We start from the raw sequence: 21,382 nt of genomic DNA, 5'->3' as shown, positions 1-21,382 counted from the left end.
TCTAAGTGGGATGGCAAATGTAGGGCAGCGCGCAACTTGCAAACGCTGCAATACAGGTCAATGAACCCGACCCTTAAGTACACTGTGAACTGACAGGGCCCAGGTTAGCTTGTCAGTTTCTTGGAACAGTGTCAAACACCTTGGAAGAAGCTGGAGAAAACATGGCGGGGTTGCGTCTTCTCCTAGCCCTCTCGGCTGTTGTTTTTGTTGTCGACGGTCAGAGATTTGGGGAGGTTTCAGAAGGGAAGTGTCCGGACCTACCCGTCAAGGCAAACTTTAGCGTGAAGAGTTACATGGGCCGTTGGTACGAGATCGCCCGCTTTCCGGTAGCGTTTGAGCGAAGCTTGAAGTGTGCCGAAGCACACTACTACCTTCATAGACATGGCGGCATTAAGGTAGGAATTATGTATTCATATTTGTGTCTAAAGAAACATTTATGGAATCATAGATGACCCATGGTTAGAACAATAAAGCGGACTAGTCTCTATGAGTTATTATCTTACTTAAACTGCCAAATTTGTGATCGTTATATCCACTCGGACATTCTTATAGATTCTGAATTTTAGCCTTTTGTATACTGTTTTAGATCGGCAGGGTATTTGAATCTGTATTTTATAGCACTTCTTGGCGTAACACACCGACTTAATTCGTCTGTACCAATATGATATATTCAAATGTTGAAGTCACTATATACTATATATACTAACTTGCGTCAGATGCATTGTAAACTAAAACATTTGCATTGTCATTTTTTGGGGGGTGGTGTCGTGTTGGCATATACATAATGGGTGTTTGGCCCCGAACCCATAGGTCCTGGGTTCGAATACCCTGACATGCCACAGATGTACCTTTGCACACGATTTTCCTCACTTCCCCCGTACCTTACTTTGGTTGGGGAGGTAAATGGCGGTGAAAGGAGAGAGATGGGCTCCACCTTCCAAAACCGTGCCCTACTAGACACAGTGAATAACAACCCACTGCCCCTACAGTACAGCCTCAAAAAGCAATGCGACTACTTTCAAATACATTTGTACTTCTTTTTTTTACTTTAGGTTTTTACCAAAGGAATAGACAGCTATGGCCACGTCGCGAGGGCTGTAGGTCGAGCCTATGTACCGGATCCTCGGGTGCCTTCGAAGCTGTCCATCGGATTCTCCCGTTTTCTCCCGAAAGGGCCGTACTGGGTACTGGACACAGACTACAGCAGCTACGCGGTGGTCTGGTCATGTGTCAGCTTCGTCTGGGGTCTGTTTAAAGTCGAGATGGCCTGGATTCTGGGGAGAGAGCGGACACTGGGTGAGTACAGACAGGGTTCGAAATACTTTTAATGTCAGGTTGCCCACACTGGGCAGCCTGAGTCAAAAGCGAGGTTGCCCACCACAGTTTAAGGTCCCTCCAATTCCGAGACCCTAGCTTCAGGGTTGTGTACGTAAACGGATAAGGTACATGAACTCAAAGTTACAAGTTGAGGTACAGGGTTAGTCCGTCGTATTATAGCTTTGGTTCGCTACTGTGATCGCTTCACGCTTACAGACCGTGATTTAGAATTCTGGCGGTGTTCAAACAAAATGGGAAATATCTATGAAATTGATAATATTCAATTTGAAGAATTCAGAAATATTTAAGTACCAGGAATTGAGGGTGTTCGAACAATATAAGAAATATCTTCAAAATATGCTACATGTCGTGGTACATACGCTACAGGTCGGGGTACATACGCTATAAGTCTGGGTACATACGCTAAAGTTCGGAGTACATACGCTACAGGTCGGGGTACATACGCTACATGCAGGTCGGGGTACATACGCTACAGGTCTGGGTACATATACGCTACAAGTCGAGGTACATACGCTATAAGTCGGGGTACATACGCTACAGGTCCGGATACATACGCTACAAGTCGGGGTACATACGCTACAAGTCGGGGTACATACACTAGAGGTACGTATACATACGCTACAAGTCGGGTTACATACGCTGCAGGTCGGGGTACATACGCTACAGGTCGGGGTACATACGCTACAGGTCGGGTACATACGCTACAGGCCGGGGTACACACGCTACAGGCCGGGATACATACGCTACAGGTCTGGGTACACACGTTACAGGTCAAGGTACATACGGTACAAGTCGGGGTACATACGCTACAGGTCGGGGTACATACGATACACGTCGGGGTACATACGCTACACGTCGGGTCACAAACGCTACACGTCGGGGTACATACGCTACACGTCGGGGTACATACGTTACAGGTCGAGGTACATACGGTACAAGTCGGGGTACATACGCTACAGGTCGGGGTACATACGCTGCACGTCGGGGTACATACGCTATACGTCGGGTCACATACGCTACAGGTCGGGGTACATACGCTACAAGTCGGGTACATACGCTACAGGTCGGGGTACATACGCTACAGGTCGGGGTACATACGCTACAGGTCGGCGTACATACCTTACAGGTCGGGGTACATACGCTACACGTCGGGGTACATACGCTACAGGTCGGGGTACATACGCTACAGGTCGGGGTACATACGCTTCAAGTCGGGGTACATACGCTACAAGTCGGGGAACATACGCTATAGGTCGGGGTCCATACACTACAGGTCGGGGTACATACGCTACAGGTCGGGGTACATACGCTACAAGTCGGGGTACATATGCTACTTGTCGGGGTACATACGCTACAGGACGGGGTACATACGCTATAAGTCGGGGTACATACGCTACAGGTCGGGGTACATACACTACAGGTCGGGGTACATACGCTACAAGTCGGGGTACGTACGCTACACGTCGGGGTATTAAAAGTATTTCTCTGTAAAGGCAACATTTATTACATTCCACTATGACGAAATATCTCTTAGACGTGCGCTAATTTGAGGCCTTGTGTCTATGTTTATACAGATGAGGACATTATGAAGGACATCGTGTACGAGGTGACGGAAATGGGCATCGACGCCGCCTTGTTCCGGATGACGGACCAGACTGACTGTCCAGGGATCCCGACGACAACCGTCGTACCTCCATTCACTCACACCCCACAGCCGTCTAACACTACAACCAACGTTACAACACCACCATCAGCCAACGTTACAACCCCAATTCCATCTAACACTACAAGCAATGTTACAACACAACCTCCAGCCAACGTTACAACCCCAACTCCATCTAACACTACAACCAATTTTACAACACCGGCTCCTACCAATGTGACTACCCCAATCCCGTCTAACACTACAACCAATGTTACAACACTGCCTCCTACTAACGTTACAACTCCACTGCCGGCTAACACTACAACCAACGTTACAACACCGCCACCAAGCAACGTAACCACTCCTATTCCGTCCAACACTACAACTAACGTTACAGCCCCAACTCCTACCAATGTGACTACCCCAATCCCGTCCAACACTACATCCAACGTTACAACACCATCTCCAGCCAAGGTTACAACCCCAAGTCCGTCTAACGCTACAACCAATGTTACAGAGATGCCCCCAACCAACACTACCACCCAGTCCCCTGCAAACATCACGACTAACATCACCGAAATGCCGCCGGACTTTAACACAACTACGCCTCCTAGCGCCACCACCGCTCGTACCACCCTGCCGTGTCGCCGTAAGAAGAACAAGAAAGGGAAGAAATGTTCTCCATCGTCTAGGAAGAATAGGAACAAGTCTCGTAACAAGACTAAGGACAGGCGTCCGTATAACTAGTTTGTTTCTATCTAGAAGAGAAGAGTGGTCGACAGCATCACATAATGTCGAGCCGGCTAAAGAACTTCCAAAACGTTCTTTAAGGTTCTCTTTTTTTATTTTAGGTTTTCACAAAACGAGCACTGAAGTGCATACGTGACAGAATGTATCCTTACCTAATACATTAGATTATATATCAAGAAGCCTAGGAGACAAATATGTGACTGGAAAGTGATTGACGTTGATTTAACAAAAGACTAGTACTAAATATTAGTGTTATTAATATCTAGACAAGTTGGGTTTTTTTTTCTTTTTTTCTTTGGAAGCAGACGAAGACGAAAAGCCCCACTTTTTCTACAAGCTGTATTGTTCTGCGATTTTAAGAGGAAAGTGACTTTATGTTCGTCCGTGAATGTGAGAAAGTTAATGGGGTAGGTCGTGATGACGTGATAATACAATACACTTCTTTCGTCGTGGTTAAATGAACACTTGGAAATAAAATGTGTTTCGTGTTCCAGTATTTACAATCATATGTATCTAATCTACCCTAGATTATAATCATATGTACAGTATTGCAGTAAAATTAGAACATTAATTTGATAAGTGGTTCATGATAATGATGATGATAGTGATGAAATTTACGATACAAAAAACGGACAGTGGCACCATATGAAACATAGATCTCATCAAATCCATATTAGATTGACTGGCCAATATAGCCAGCTATAGAACTATTAGGTAGGTTTGATATAAAAATCATATGCATAACTTTATGTACCACCAGTACAATGTAAAAGATTATATTATACAATACGAAAATCAAAGATTACTATCTGGAATATGGCAATAACCATATTGACATGAGTCAGTGTACCAACGAGAGCATCTGTAGCTCTATGGTCTATTACATGATGTTAACATGAAGTTATGATTGGTTGTTGTTTTGTTGTTTTTTGTCAAAATGAATAATCTCAAATTTGATCTCAGGCCTTGCTACAACTGTAAACGATGAAAGTGATCTCGAACCGGATTAGCTCACTGAGGAGGTACTCTTTCACTGGTTGTGGCAGAGGACAGACGCTATGTACAGTGTTAACAAGTTCATTGTACCGGGGAAATTCCCTTAGCTCTTTTCGACAAGTACAACGAACAGTGGACCGCAAGTTAACGTCCCGTTCTTGGGACTGCAATCCTTTCTAGTAGCGTGCATGTTGGGTGAGCGACAACAGCCGGGATTGGAACTCACGGCTTCTTGGTCCAGAGGCAGGGTCACTGACCACTGGACTATTCACGCTACACTGCACTGTAACTGGGGCACATCTGTTGATGTTTTCAGCATTCGCCCTTCGGTACGTTTTGAAGGTCACATCAGATACAAACATCACAGATACCGTTGGCGGTTAATTGACGTTAATCAAAGATGGCCGCGCCAGCACTGGTGACCAGTTAGTTGTATCGGGGTGTCTACCCTACATGTACGGCCATGACACATACCGGCTGTATTTGACGGTGTCTTTCAAATGTCCCTAACACAGAACCATATTTCTAGAAACTCAAATTGTGGTTAAATCATGTCCCTTAGGGGAATGTCCATGGTCATTTTAAGTGAGGACAGAAATTCTATCAACTCTGAAATTGTGGTAGTCTTATACATTTTCATTCACTCAGATTCCTGTTATGTGTCGTTTGACACAACCAAGCCGATTGAGCATCGTCACAACTGTTTTCAAGACGCAAACCAGTGGCACTCAAGCTGTGAACTCGAAGCCTAGACTTGGTCCGAAGTCATTCCGACTCAAACCGAGAACACCCCGATTCCAACCGAAAACACCCCGATCATAGTGACCGAGATCACCCGATTCGACCCGACTCCATCCCGGTGTGAGGCTCGACAACTTAAAACCACATTGTTGGCCAGAAACAATACATGAGGACAATCAACAGCGGATTTTCACCTTAATCTTTTCCCTACACAAAGCAATATATTATTTGTGGTTCCCCTGACAAAAAAAAACACAACTTAATATGTAACAATTGCACATTACGTAAGGAACCTTCAGTACAAATTACTTCAGCTGAATTAGAGCCAACCACAAAATGCTACGGGTCAATGCTTGCAGTAATTGTGTTCTAGCAATGATGTTATATAATGTCCTTGGTTATAGCTCATATCTTAACCATTCTTCAAACGATTTCTTTACGACATCAAATTTAGGGCGTACGAGATTTTCATGTCTTAAGCTTGTGACTGTTTTGAGTTTGTCGTAGATACTCTTTGACGGCAGATATGTAACTTATGGCATCCCTACATAAATCAAACAAGAATTCCTGAGGTGAGATCTCTCTATCTCAAATGTAGATGTGAGGGTCAGTGCCCGGTGGCATCGCGTGAGCAGCAACACAATGGATATATAATTAGGACATGTCGTGGGAAAGTTCTCCCATATACATCTAGTATAGGCATTTTCAATGCAGCTATCTGTTTTGTATATTTGAGAGACTCATTTTACTATCATACTCATGACAAAGAAAATGCGTAATAAACTAGTATGTACTAGTATATACCAGGAGCAACCTGCTAGGAGTCCCAAATTTACATCACTCCGTCCTTATGTCAACGCCTACCTGCCACCTAAAGTTCAAGACCACAGCACGTCCAGCAAGAAAGATACGAAAAAAGTGATGCTGCAGTACCAAGGCCAACCACCAGAAGGACCAAAAGCTACCTTCACTTTCGGGTTCACCCCACCCACATACCAAATACCATCGCAATCCATCTAGTTATTTAAGATATATCCCCATACATCATCCAGAGTAAAGAAACTATACATCCATTTTTGTGGAGGTAACAAGAATATAAGAATTATCTACTTATATTATACTAGATCAACATCATTACAAATGAAATTGCATGCAGAAACAAAAATAAACTATAATACACTCACTCAAATTTAGTCATTATAATGTTGCACGACGTTTTTGTCCGCATTACAAAGTATTTGTCATTTGGACTTGTTGTTCCCCACACGTACAAAGGCATTAAGATTACCATATTCTTATATGCCTTTATTGTTCATTGCAACAAAGGATCTATTTCTGGAACATCAGCATCAGAATATGAGCAACAGCGAAACAAATTATGATACCATGCATATCAAATCATCTTTTGTGTTTCAGCCTGGCCAGATCAATTATCCAAATTGCCAAATATAATAAGCCATATAATATTCCAACCACACCCACAGTTATTACCGTCAACATTCACAGTGGTATATAGCGTTACCTGCTACTGACGCGTATTTTGTACAGTTAAAGGTGAGTTTGGCTTAATAAAATGTATAAAACATATGATTTAGGCAATATGTACAAGCTAGTTTATGTCTTGTCACCTAGCCTTGTCACCTAGCCAATCAATATAGTTGGTGTATAAATGATATAGACATCAATGCTAGTATGTATAAAACCGACCCTGTTTGAAAGTGCGTGCATGTGTTTGTGTACACGTCAGAGAGAGAGAGATAGAAATAGAATGGTATACACCGGGAATTATAACCTTGCATACAGTCTACTGTGGTTCGGCCAAGCTCTCTTCGGGACAGAAGGGGCTTTCCACCGCCGGGGTAGTCTTTGGCTTGCGGTGGCCACCGCATAAAACAACCACCGGGTGCCAAAGATAACCCAGGCGGCAGAGAGATCCGTCTGCCCCGAAGAAAGCTTGGCCGAAGATAGCTCGGCCTAATGACGATAGACTGGATGCCAGGTTACAGGAATTTCGTTGTTCGTCCTTTATTTTTACCACAGACCTGACAGTTATTAACCACAGGACATCATGGCAAATCCAGAAACTGTTTTCAAGAAGTTTGACGTCAACAATGACGGCAAAATGAGTTCCAAAGAGTTGGAGACAGCACTGAAGGAGATGGGAGTGACGGCCAGTCCCGAGCTTCTAAAGGTATGTAGTGATTAGTCTCTACCAGACTAACTACACCGGCTATAGGGAGAATGATTTGCCAAGAGAGTCTGGCAACCTTAGGGTTTGACTGGCCAGGCGCAGGAGGTGGAAATGTTAACCTTCCCGTGGACTGACCCTCTTGCCCGGTTCGATATCCCGTAAGAAGGCCTGGTGGTGGCTATGTGGTGTTGCTGCTCGCGTTTATAATTATTTGAACGACTGTCATGAAAATGTCAACATGATGCTAAGTTTATCTAAATTAGCATGAGAATAGATACCAGTTTTATCTCCAAATGTTTAAGTTATTCTTACTTCAGCCATTTATACAAAATAAAATTCAAACTTACATAGCATTTTCCGGGTATAATATGATATTACTTGTATACACAACCAATATGGCGGACAATATTCACGTCATGGCAGACGGATGGACGGCTCAAGATCGAGAGGTATTGGGATCGATTCCCGGCATTTTTTGATAGACTTTGTGCCCTTGGGAAAGGCACTTTACACGAGGCTTTCTCACTCCACCAAGGTGTGAAAATGGGTTCTGACTTTGGTTGGGGAGGTAAAAGGCGGTGGAAGGAGAGGGATGGGCTCCGCCTTCCAATACCGTATCCTAGACAGTGGATAACAACCTGTAGCCCCTAAAGGGAAAATACATGTAGCTATGGGACTGATTTTACTATCTTTTACATGTGAGCGCTAACATTTTGTTTTCTTTTCTTAATTGTCCCCAGGTAATCATGGCACAGTACGACAGTGACAAAAACGGCTTCTTGGAGTTCTCTGAATTCAAGAAGGTCATCGCTGACATGAAGGCTATCCAGGCGGCTACTGTTGATGACACCCGTGAAATCTTCAAGAACTATGACAAGGTTAGGAACGAATCTCCTCATGATAGTTTGTTTTAAGTATGAGTCATGAAAAATAGATGAAATGCTGTGCGAAACGATGATCATCACAAAAATACCCTTTGTCACATTTGCCAGCTCTAACCGAATCTTTTCAATAGACTTGCAATGGGTCATTACTAATGCTTACTTCACTGTACAACTTTATTTGAGGTACTCTAGGAACTAAAATAAATACTCCACATTTATGTCAAAATCACACAGATTCTGCACAAGATAGTTATGATGTTTAATACCATTTGTTCATTGATGTTTCCATACCACTACTAGTATACAAAATTTATTCTCCAATCAGAGGTTACCGTCGGGGGAGCCAGGAGTGGCTGCGCGCGATTCCATAAGCCCATTCACGGTTCCGACTACGCATGTGCAGTGTCAAAGGTGAAGGCCCCTGTAAACAGTGCTCGTCTCGACATTGTCTAGATTTGCATAACAACGCCCGACCGGTTTTGTATACGTCTCGGGGGCCTTTACCTTTGACCTTGCACATGCGTAGTCGAAACCGTGAATGGGCTTATTGTTTGCCTCCCTTCACGGTGAAACGTCGGCCACTTCTAGCACCCCACCCCCCCTCGCGACCAAAACCAATGAGTGTGTGCACATCAAATTGTGTTAAACTTACCCTTCCCTTCCCTTGCAGGATGGAAGTGGTTTCATCGAGCGAGCCGAGCTGAAGGAGGTCCTGGCGGTACTCGGGATAGGGAATGACGAGACCACGGTCAAGGCCATGATGGCCGCCGCTGACACCAACAAGGACGACAAGGTCAGCGTCATCGAGTTCGCCAAGATCATGGCTCACGGGAAGTAGGCCTGGATGTAGCAAGATGGTGTACAAGAAACTTATTTCTTAGCACATGTCCATTTTCATACCACTATATATAGGTGGTTTCTTACTGTACTGCGCCTAATTGCACCAAATTTGCGAATTTTCGCCAATTTTTCTTGGGTTCACATTAACGTACGACACACTGGTAGAATACGTCATCTCTACAAAAACAAAATGGCCGCGCCCATAATGTCACATTCTCATATTTGGATTCAAATCAGATGCAAGATAACTTTCTTGGAATCCGCAGTGTTGTCACTGAATCAAAAACCAATGTACAATGATAAAAAGTGATCTAAAAGGGATTTATAGTGATTGCGCCGCTTTACGCTATTTTGCTTTCATGTGCGCCATTTTGAAAACAATTTGCGATTTCAGGCGACAACTTTGCGCCGATTGGAGCAATTTGGCGTAGTCCGGTGAGATACCGACTTATGGTTTAACTTTTTTTATAGAATATGGTGTTTGCATGCGAAGACTACGATGCTGGTTGGTCGTACCTAGAGTGTAGTCAGACATGTGAATTTGCATGTGCATGCCACTGCAATTTTATAGAAAGTTTGATTTCATTTGGAATCGTCCAAGTTTGACCACCAAACATGGCGGGCAGTGATGACGTTATAGTCACGTGGGTGACATCTCAATATCTGAAGGCGAGGTAGAACGCTCCTAGTAAAATATCTTTAGAATCAACGTTTTTTGTAAAATGCGTCACAAGATGCAGATGAATGTTTTTGTCACGTGTTATAAGAAAACGATGTGTCTCTGGCAGCTACTATAAATTTGTTGTGATAATGTCACTCAGGTTGTGCAATATGTCGGCCATCAAACTGTTATATGACCATATCACTTCATTGTTGTTGTTATCTGAAGCATGATCGGTAGCAATTTTACCATTAGATAGTAATTACCCGTGCTAACAGTGCTTAGTACTATATGGAATGCAAGGATGTTATTTCCTGGTCAAAATAAAGTTGACATTAAAATAATCTGCGTGAGATTCCTTGAGTTCGAAACAAGAGTCTGTTCAAATTTGTATATGGTTTCTTGCGGGTCTTTAACACCCGTATGGAGGTGGTAGTTCATTGATTACTCATACGATATCGATATCATCCCAACCCTATATTTCTACTGATCGCTGAAATTATAAGGCGGAAAATGGCCCCGCTACTGAGGCGTAGCCCAAAATAAAAAAAACCACCGCAGTTTTTATATAAAAAAATCTGAAAAAAAAATCGTTTGAGTGAGGCTATCACAAAATCTTACCCCCCCCCCCTCCACTCGCTGGTCTAAAACTCCGGGGGCCTGTTGTAGAATTTTTGTGGGGGCATATTGGCCCTAGCGCTGAGAAGCTGGTCTGTGTATACCCTGGAAACAGTCTGACCTCCAGGCTATGCATAACTCCTTGGACTAATCAAGTTTAAAGCTTAACATATATATATGTAGATTTTGTGCATTAGCATAAGTGCATAAATTCATTACAAACATGAAATACATACGTTATAGACAAGAGTGGCAACACGTAAAAACAAGAGGTGTATTTCAAAATGCCCAAAGTGGTTTAACCACAAATGATTATCTCTCGCCTAGTTAATGATAAGGCACAACGCCCAACTTACATTCCCACGGCCCCTGTCACCATTTACCGTGGTGCAGTCTTCAGAACGAGTGGCACAACATCCAACCAGCAAAGGTGAGAGTTTTAATTCGTTACAAATCAGTCAAAACAGCAACGACAAAGTCGTAGCAACAGTGCCATGTCGTCTTTGTGCCTGTCGACGATATCGGATGTTGGTTCGCCACTTCTTAAAAGTCAAACTTCTACTACAATTCTGAGACAAGTCTTAACTGTAATTTCCAACACAAAAATTGGACTTACCCAAATTCAAAACAGTCAAAACTTGTCTCAGAATGATTTCTACCAACACAGATGAAGTTTCGAGCTAAGCTCCGCAATTGTTGAAAAGCTAAGCTTCTTCTTATCTGTTCTTTGCTAGTTGTATGAAATATGTGTGAATGAAGTGAATGAGTAGTACGTTAAGTTACCAAGGCTCCATTGGAAGACTATCATGCGCAGTGACTACACAGTAACGTTGGGTAACATAAATTCGTGGGGTACTTAAATTCGGGATTTTTCGAAAACGGGGTATTTAGGGATATGTGCTAGATGCAACATCAGTAATACCGCTAGAAATGCAAACTTGACAGACTAACGTATTCAGAACACTGTCTGAAAAGCTTCGATAAGCATGCATTAGAAGGCGACGAGGACAAAAACTCTCCGTCCCTTATTGGAACAGTCTGAGGGCTTCGTGGGAGAATCACACTGCATCGTTGTCGGCTGGTTTATAAGACAAATGTCACACCCGCTTCCTGTTAAACACAATCATTTACAAGACAACTTGTTTTCTTAAAATTGCTGACCTGCAATTGGACTCTAAGTGTGATCAATCATCAAAACCCCTCTTTGTTGCTACAACCTACGGCACGTGTATTTTCCCGCCGCCATATCATTACCCAGAATCCTGTTGTCAAGCAGACGACAAAGGTTTGTGAGGAACACTTTTTTGTCTAAATGTTGCGTGTGATTGTGGACTGAGGACGATATTTTCCTCAAAGTTTGCTCCTAACACAACAAGGAATACATGGACACAGTAGTATTATCAATGCTACGGCATCCGGCTAACTTGCCATGAATAATGTACACGTTGCCATGACGGTGGATGTCGACTTTGACGTTCTATAGCTACCGACTCAACACACGGGTTGTTCCGGTAGGCCTGATGTGTGCGGTACGGCCGTTTTTTCGTGTATTTTTTTTACTTGGACACGTCTATATCCATAGCACTCTCCTCAAGCCAAGGATGGAACGAATAGCTGCTGTATAAAATGTAATTAGCGGCAAGATATTCAATACGAATCTTCTCTCCCGAATTAATGTTCACCCCTGTCCGACAGCACCGTCATTGTGCGTGCGGCGGACGGTAGATTCAAGTTGAAATATTATGGTGTCAGCACGACTAGAGACAAAATCTACCATATATATGATTAGTGCAAAGATAGTACATGATACTGACAGAATAATAGAAAAAAAGGATGGTTTATTGTTCTGCTAGATTGATTTCATTCAACCATTATCGGAAAAATCCCGAATTTATGTTACCCAACGTTACACACTGAGTTAGCCATCCCTGCTAAAGAAAACAAAAAAAGTTTTTCGAACCTGTCAAAGTATATATTTATACAATAACATACAATTTGGTGGTGCACAACGTCTCTATCAATAATTTGTATGCTGTACTATGTCTAAAGCTCCTGTCAAACTTGTGCGTATATACAAGTCCGCATGAGTTGCGTATCAACATGTTTCTTGTTTAGGTTAAGCTTGCAGCCGAAGAAGTGATTTCTTAGGTCCGATTTTCTAGGTTGCACAACGGTGGGTCCAAGTAGAAAACAACTTTGTCCCCGCAAACTTTACTTAAACCAAAAAAAATGTTAATACTCAACTCACGTGCACTTTAATATATACACAAGTGTGAGAGGGTCCTTAGTGTTCACTAGACTTACTAACAAAAATACGTGGTCAATACTGACCAACATAGGCCACACAGTTTTGGGGAAGGGGTCTGTTGTGTCGAATTGTTACTAATCATTTTACCCGCAGGGCAACATGGCAGAAGCGGTTTTCAACAAGTTTGACGTCAACAAAGACGGCAACATGAGCTCCGCAGAGCTGAAGGCTGCGCTGAAGGAGCTGGAAGTGACACCCAGCAATGCTCTTCTTCAGGTGAGACATTGTTGAACTCTTTAGGGCCCTGTCACACTTGTGCCTATATTAAGGTGTGCGTGAGTTGCACATTAACATTTTTTTTGTTTCAGTAAGGTTTGCGGGGAAAAAGGTGTTTTCTACTTTATTTGACCCACTGTTGTGCAGCCTGGTGATAGAACCTAAGAAATCTCTTATTCGGCTGAAAACTTAACCTAAACCAGAAAAATGTTAATACGCAACTCATGCGGACTTGTATATACGTACAAGTGTGACAGGGGCTTTAGTATGACGTCGGGCCTCCGTCGACTTGTGGTTGCGATTGCTGGGAATAGCAATAGACCTGCTTGTAACGATTAAACTTTCAAAGAAAAACTGCGGTTCAATCCCGGGAAGGGTATATAGGTTGGGGCTGCACATGTGTTTCGGAAGGGACGTAAAATTGGGGTCCCGTGTTCGAGGAGGTGCCACGAGCACGTTAAAGGTAAAGTGCTAGCAACAGCCAGCAAACGCTTTGCCCTATGGTGCCACTAGGCACTACAAGGGTCTTAACGAAACTGTGGTGTCTGCATGCAGACAACGTCACAATATAGAACATTCAATTCACCACCGGTTCATTACGCCCCCAGGCGATCCTGGTGCAGTATGACAAACCACCCAAAGATGGCGTTCTGGGGTTGAATGAGTTCAAGAACCTGGTAGCTGACATGCAAGCCATCCAAGGTGCTAAGCGTGAGGAAGTCCTCGATACCTTTACCAACTATGACAAGGTATGACAACAACAAAACTGTGGTGCCTATTCAAAAGTTTGTTCTCAACTTTCTCCTTTTGTTGTGTCAATAAAGATTAAGACTAAGTGTGAACTTGACCCTGACAGGATAAGAGTGGCTTCATCGAGAAGGATGAGTTTAAGGCAGTGTTAAAGTCGCTCGGCATGGGAGGTGACGACAACCTTGTTAAGGCTATGATCGCCACTGCTGACACGGATGGCGACGGCAAAATCAGCATCACCGAATTCGCTAACTTCATCTGAGTAGGCCCATAAGACGTGGAGCGGTGGGAGAAATATTTCTTACCCTGGCATTCCAGCTTACCGTGGCTTAGCCAGACTCTCTTCGGGGCAGAAGGGGCTATATCCCGCCAGGGTAATCTTTGGCACCCGGTAGTAGCTTTACGGGTTGGAAAATTAGTCTTCTACTCGGTAAAATTTAAACTCCTACCGGGTGCCAAAGATTACCCCGGCGGGAGAGAGAGCCCATTCTGCCCCGAAGAGAACCGGACCAAACCGCGGTAGACTGGATACCAGGTTACCTGTTCCTCTGTGGCACCCATTTAGATGGCCGATACAATATGAAGCCACTGTACTTTTTTTAAGAATTCAGTCAACTGCTATTGGTGACAAAAGTAGCTCGCTGGCATACAATGCCAATATAGCGTAATTAACGTAATCTACTTTGGGCATAATTTGCTTAATAAACTTTAGGAAGCTTCCAAGGAAAAAGCACATTGAGGATCACATATTGATATTCATTATGTCCTCCTTCATAGCTAATTGTACATATTTTTCTGGTGTTTCCATTTCCAAGGTCATAAGGAACTATAATTATTAAATCGAAGTGTTTCGAACAGACAAGAAAATTTGTCATAAAAAACTTTTGGCCGCTCAATACGTATCATAAGCTAATCACATGTTTTGTTTTGTTATCTTCCACTGGTGCAAAATAAAAGGGTGCTATGGTTAACTCTTTGATATTTGTGATCTTTGTGTGTGTGTGTCGTATGTGAGTGTGTGTGTGTGTGTGTTGGTGTGTCTGTGTGTATGTCGTATGTGAATGTGTGATTGTGTGTGTGTGTGTGATTGTGTGTGTGAGGGCGTGCATGTGATATTTGTGTGTATATAATAATAATAACAACAATATATCGAACGACAAATCAAAACCGTTCAGAACAAATGCGAATGCGCCTGCGTTTAGCTTGATCACAATAAGTAGTTTTGAAGGACATCAGGTATTTGTGCCACTGAAGCACTTCATTTAATGCATGACCCGGGTGCATTGGACTATTGATAAGTAGCACGTTCCTCACCCAAGGACAAGACGTGCTATATTTTAGGCATACTCAATACACGTATGTGTTTCTGTATATATTTGCAAAAACAATTGTTCCTCCGTGCCGATATCCAACGCCTTAGACAAATCAAACGCAAGGCATATATGTACAAATAGATCTTATACATTAGCACACGTGCATAAATTCATTACAAACATGAAATACATACGTTGAAAACAAGAGTGGCGACAAGTAATAACAAGATATGTATTATAGAATGCCCAATGTGGTTGAACCACAAATAATTATCTCTCGCTTAAGGCACAACGCCCGACTTACACTCCAAGGTCCCTGTCACCATTTACCGTGGTGCAGTCTTCTGAACGAGTGGCACAAAATCCAACCAGCAAAGGTGAGAGTTTTAATTCGTTGCAAATAGATCAAAATAGCTAAAGCAAGTTGTAGCAACAGTGTGTCATTTCGTCAATGTGTGAACAAACAACATCGGATGTTGGCTCGCCACTGTTCAAAAGTTAAACTTCTACTATATGTAAATGAAATAAAAAATGGTTTCTTTAAGGTCCGCCATTGTTGAAAAGCTACGCTTCTTACTGTCTGTCTGGGATTATCTGTCCATTGTTAGTTGTCAGTTGTATGAAATACGTGGGGGTGTACTGTATAGTACGTAAAGTTGCCAGGGCTTCGCTGGGAAGCTAGCAGTGACTACACGTTGAGCTCGAGTGGGCCACCCTGGCTAAAGAAAGCAAGAACAAAAAAACGTTTTTCGAACCTGTCAAAATATGTACGTTTGTAGACATAGAATCTAATGGTTTACAACTGCCCATGGTAATTTTGTGTACACTACTATGTCCTAGCCTGTGCTAGACTTACTGACTGAGATCCGTGGTTAATACTGACCAAAATAGGCTACATAGTTTAGTGGGAGGGGTCTGTTGTGTCGAAGCGTTACTAATCATTTTACCCCCAGGACAACATGGCAGAAGCGGCTTTCAACAAGCATGACGTCAACAAAGATGGCAAAATGAGCTCCGCAGAGCTGAAGGCAGCGCTGGAAGAGCTGGATGTGAAACCCAGCGATGCTCTTCTTCAGGTAAGACATTGCGATTGGTGAACACGACATCTGCTTGTAACAATTTAACGTTCCAACAAACTGTGTGCTTATGGGATGTCCCTGTAGCTCAGCTGGCAACAGCCTCAAAGTTTAGCTCCGGTTCCAATAAAAGTTAGTAACAGGGAGACCCCAGTTCGACCCTAGGAAGGGTATCTAGGTTGGGGTTGCACCTGTGTTTCGGAAGGGACGTAAAATGGGGGTCCCATGTTCGAGGAGGTGCCTCGAGCATGTTGAAGGGAAAGTGGTAGCAACAGCAAAGAAACATTTTGCCCTATGTGCCACTAGGCACTACAAGGGTCTTAACGAAACTGTGCATGGTGTCTGCATGCAGACAACGTTACAAAATAGAACATTCAATTTAACACCAGTTCATTACGCCCCCAGGCGATCTTGGTGCAGTACGACAAGGCACCTAAAAATGGGGTTCTGGAGTTGAATGAGTTCAAGAACCTGGTAGCTGACATGCAAGCCATCGAAGGTGCTAACCGTGAAGACGTCCTCGATACCTTCACCAACTTTGACAAGGTAGGTAAACAACAAATTGTTGTGCCCTATTGAAATGTTTGTACTCAACTTTAGTCTTGATTTGCTCTTTTGTATTGACTTGTATAGTAGGAAAAGTCTCCTTTTGTTGTGTCAATAAACTTTAAGATTAAATGTTGACTTGACCTTATTGACAGGATAAGAGTGGTTTCATCGAGGAGGGTGAGTTGAAGGAAGCGTTGACAACGCTCGGGTTTGCAAGTGACGACCACACTGTCCAGGCCATGATAGCCGTTGCCGACAAGGACAAAGACGGCAAAGTCAGCATCACCGAGTTCGCTAACATGATCGGCTTTTGAAACTGGGCCCATAAGACGGCGGGAGGAATTCCTTACCCTGGCATACAGTCTACCGTCGTTTACCCAGGCTCTCTTCGGGGCAGAAGGGGTTCCTGCCAGGGTAATCTTTGGTACCCGGTAGTAGTTTTACAGGTTGGACAATTTAACTCCTACTCGGTGAAACTCCTACCGGGTGCCAAAGATTACCCCGGCGGGAGAGAGCCCATTCTACCCCAAAAAAAACCGGCCAAACTACGGTAGACTTGATGCCAGGTTACCTGTTCCTCTGTGGCACCCATTTCTATGGCCGATACAATATGAAGCCACTGTATTTTTTTTTAAGAATTCAGTCAACTGCTATTGGTGACAAAAGTAGCTCGCTGGCGTACAATGCCAATATAGCGTAATTAACGTAATCTACTTTGGGCATAATTTGCTTAATAAACTTAAGGAAACTTCCAAGGAAAATGCACATTGAAGATCACATATTGATATTCGTTATGTCCATTCTCTAATTGTACATTTTTCTGGCGTTTCCATTTCCAAGGTCATAAGGAACTATCATTAAATCGAAGACAAGAAAAATTGTCATAAAAAGCTTTTGGCCGCTCAATGCGTATCATAAATATCTTCCTTTTAAAGTGTCAACTGGTGCAAAATAAAAGGGTGCTATGTTTAACTCTTTGATATTTGTGATCTTTGTGTGTGTGTGTGTGTGTGTGTGTGTGTGTGTGTGAGTGTGTAAATGTGTGTGTGTAAATGTGTGTGTGTCGTATGTGAGTGTGAGTGTGTCTGAGTGTCTGTCTGCGTGTGTTTCGTATATGTGTGATTGTGTGTGTGTGTGTGTGTGTATGTGTACAAGTGCATGTGTGCGTGTGCATGTGAGTGTTTGTGTTTGTGATCTTTCTGTGTGCGTGTGTGTGTGTGTGTGTATTGTACTACTGTAATGTAGATTACTGTATAATCACACGTGTATACGGTTATTACGTTCATTACAAACGTGCAATAAATGCATGGAAAACACAAGTGGCAACACTTAAAACAAGAGATGTATTTCAAAATGCCCATAAAAACAATCTAGCTAAAGGCACAACGCCCAACCTACATTCCTATGGCCCCTGCTGACATACACCGTCACGGTGATATATGGTCTTCTGAACGAATGGCTGCGGCTGGCTGTCATGACGCCCCTACGACCACTGCAGGTCATGGGTCATGAGTGAGTGAGTGAGTGAGTGAACGAATGGCTCAAAATCCAACCAGCAAAGGTGAGAGTTTTCAGTCGTTACAAATAGATCAGTGCCGGCGGAGTGCCGGAGCCCAGTGAGAGGAAGGCTTAAGGTCACTGTTACGTGGAAAAGCTAGTCTTCTTTTTACCTGTTCTTTGTCAGTTGTATGAAATATGTGTGGCCGTATAGTATGTTAAGTTATATATCAGGGCTTCACTGGAAAGCTAGCAGTGACTACACTCTGAGTAAGCCACCCTATGTGCGAAAACTTATACCCTGTATATACCCTGCTTCTGAAACAACAAGGAAACTTCTTGTCCTATGTGCCACTAGCTAGGCTGAACGAAACTGTGGCGTCTACATGCAGACAACGTTACAAAATAGAACATTAAATCAAACGCTGGTTCATTACGCCGCAGGCGATCTTGGTGTAGTACGACAAGGCATCCAAAAATGGCGTTCTGGACTTGAATATCAAGAACCTGGTAGCTGACATGCAAGCCATTCAAACTGCTAAGTGTGAGGAAGTCCTTGATACCATTACCACCTCTGCTAAAGTAGGACATCGACATAATTGTAGTGATATTCAAATGTTTGTATTCAACTTGCAATTGACAGTTGGATACACTTGATGCCAGATTGCATATAACAGTGCCGTCCCTTTGCATATCGGCTTTTCCACTCATCTAATACAACTGTCAGTCTGTTCTGAGGTCAGATTCATTATACCACAATTCCTATTTCAAAAACCTCAGGAGACGCATGTGTACATGATTAGATTGTCATGTTCCTAGTAAGTATGCTTTCTAAAATACTGTTTATATATATTCTATGTTTTCTGTGCTAAAAGCGGTGCCGTATAATTTTTGATTGACAGAAAAGGGGATCTTGTCGAGATCTTGGTGGTACAGTGCGAGGTAGAAGAGGTGTCGATCAAATCTTAACCTATGATTCAGTCTGAAACAGGTAGGTCGGCATGAACAATACATTAGAAGGTAGAAGAACATGTACTGTATGATGTAACGTTACTCTACCTACTAGCAATAACATTCAACTGTTTGAACAGCCCCCTTTTCAACTTCCATTCCAAGTTATCCTGTTCAGATTTTTCGTCCCTACATTCATCTCAACTCGTAACAGCTTCAGGAAAAATTATTAGATGCCAGCCTTGCTTAGTCTGGGCAGATCTTGGACCATTTACAGTTCCTATTCCAGTCGGGGCATATATTTTGGTCGCCATGTCGCGTATAGCAGGCAAACAGATTAGGGTGACAGTCGCTAAGGTGAGTGATAGTTGATACATGACAAGATAACCACATACATTTGTACCGGACACAAGGCGTTCATGACATTTCTACTGTTGTCAAAACATTCGGGCTTTTGTAATTGTGGTTATTGTGGGCAAGCACACTTGGATTTGTGGCAATATTGGAACATGTTTGCTATCAGTGTCTTTCTAGATGCTTTTGGTATGTAATGTAGTCTGGCGTTGAGTCTGGGTCTCGCGTGTGTTGATGGACAAACATCCTCAACACTATGATGTACCCATATGGTTGGAGTGCAAATAAATGGGAGGAACGTTGTTTTTTGTTTGTTTGTTTTTTAACGAACTCGCTCAGTGCAAGGCCGGTAGGGGGCCACTCATCGAAGCACTGAACTAATTCTTACTGAAGCAGCATCTCTTCGCCCTAGGTCAGAAACATCAATGCTCAAGACAAGCATGACTTCACTGACCCATTAGGAGAAGCAGGGGTTACGAAGGCTGCTCGGGAAATTCCCTACCCCATTTAGACCGGAACGTTTTGAGCCACTCACACCGGGGCATGCCCCTACTCTTTTTCGAAAGATGTGGTGGGTTCTTTTGCTAACTATTGTTCTGCAACGAAACACAGTCTTTTAGGGTAGGCAAATCGAACGTTTTGGAGCAGACCACCTTGATACCGGTCAGACATTTCTGGGTTGTTTATTTCGCTGTTGTGTCTTCTTGCAGTCCAATTAATATCGATGTGGCTTTATAACCCGTATATTTTGACAAAGGAGACTTATTTGAAGGTTATCCATTTCATGACATACAGAGGAGGATTGACACCAGTTATCTGTTGACACCAGCAATTTTCAACCTTGATAAACAAACGTTTGATTATTTGCATCATGTCTGACATATAGAAGATTCACCCAGGTTAAAAGGTGCAATACGCCCAACTGTCCATTTTTTCCGAGGGTTATAATCTCTCAGCTTAAGTTTTGGCGGTAGTGGATACTCTCGCACGTTTGTTTACATGATATATGGCAGTTCATACCAGTCAAAAGCGAAATACATTCTATTTGGGCGAAATACACTGTATTTGAAAGCCAAATCCAGTGTATTTCGCTAATACAATGGGTTTCACCCAAATACAGTGTATTAGCGAAATACAGTGTATTTGCGGAATACAACCTAGCAATACGCAGTACAACGTATTTAACCCAATCCGGTATGGCAAGGAGACACATTGGGGGCCTCTCCAAGAGCAAAGGATTTGAGCCTGATGATGATGGCACTACCTGCAATAGTAAACAACTAGAATTATAAAACTATCCTTCATCATCATAAACTATCCTTATCACTTCTATATTTTGCCGTACATGTATTCAAAAGAAACTCAATTTATGTGAGAGGCAAAAAATCTGCTGCCATCTTTTTCTGCTTGTTGCTACATTGTTGGTCTGCAGGTAACTATCTGCTATCATATATAATGGGGAGGGGGTATAAGTCGGGGAGGGGCACAAGAAGATACCTGACTGCGACCTGCAATTACATGGATGGGTGATTATATGTAAAGGAATTTTATCTGAAGTAGTTGTCTACTCGAGTCGAATACAGTCTTTGTGTTGGGGGGGGGGGGGCATGTATCGGTCAACCCTGGTCCCACCATGTGAATCGAGTTTTCATCTGTTTGTTAATCAGTGCCCCGACTGATATACATTTCTTTAAAAGGTGGATT

The 21,382-nt window shown here is 43.0% G+C and overlaps 4 protein-coding genes across 4 annotated transcripts; all 4 read left to right on the top strand.

Moving 5' to 3' along the window:
* The first annotated feature begins 23 nt into the window (after positions 1-23).
* Positions 24-4,633, top strand: LOC136423083 (salivary glue protein Sgs-3-like). The gene is made up of 3 exons (XM_066411102.1): positions 24-395; positions 1,053-1,296; positions 2,913-4,633. Exons 1-3 carry the CDS (start codon positions 162-164, stop codon positions 3,728-3,730), a joined length of 1,296 nt encoding a protein of 431 aa, XP_066267199.1. The 5' UTR covers positions 24-161; the 3' UTR covers positions 3,731-4,633.
* Positions 4,634-7,478: 2,845 nt separating this feature from the next.
* Positions 7,479-10,390, top strand: LOC136423696 (uncharacterized). Its single transcript, XM_066411976.1, has 3 exons — positions 7,479-7,661; positions 8,402-8,539; positions 9,216-10,390. The coding sequence occupies exons 1-3, from the start codon at positions 7,539-7,541 to the stop codon at positions 9,381-9,383; spliced, it is 429 nt and encodes a 142-aa protein (XP_066268073.1). The 5' UTR covers positions 7,479-7,538; the 3' UTR covers positions 9,384-10,390.
* Positions 10,391-10,968: 578 nt separating this feature from the next.
* Positions 10,969-14,909, top strand: LOC136423092 (uncharacterized). Its single transcript, XM_066411113.1, has 4 exons — positions 10,969-11,094; positions 13,066-13,188; positions 13,797-13,937; positions 14,045-14,909. The coding sequence occupies exons 2-4, from the start codon at positions 13,072-13,074 to the stop codon at positions 14,198-14,200; spliced, it is 414 nt and encodes a 137-aa protein (XP_066267210.1). The 5' UTR covers positions 10,969-11,094; positions 13,066-13,071; the 3' UTR covers positions 14,201-14,909.
* A 569-nt stretch (positions 14,910-15,478) lies between these two features.
* Positions 15,479-17,848, top strand: LOC136423091 (uncharacterized). Its single transcript, XM_066411112.1, has 4 exons — positions 15,479-15,628; positions 16,205-16,327; positions 16,733-16,873; positions 17,029-17,848. The coding sequence occupies exons 1-4, from the start codon at positions 15,482-15,484 to the stop codon at positions 17,188-17,190; spliced, it is 573 nt and encodes a 190-aa protein (XP_066267209.1). The 5' UTR covers positions 15,479-15,481; the 3' UTR covers positions 17,191-17,848.
* The last annotated feature ends 3,534 nt before the right edge of the window (positions 17,849-21,382 follow it).

The sequence above is a fragment of the Branchiostoma lanceolatum genome, chromosome 17, assembly GCF_035083965.1.
Source record: "Branchiostoma lanceolatum isolate klBraLanc5 chromosome 17, klBraLanc5.hap2, whole genome shotgun sequence".
NCBI lineage: Eukaryota > Metazoa > Chordata > Leptocardii > Amphioxiformes > Branchiostomatidae > Branchiostoma > Branchiostoma lanceolatum.
Note: the sequence above shows the minus strand (reverse complement) of the source record. Positions and strands in the feature narration are given on the sequence as shown.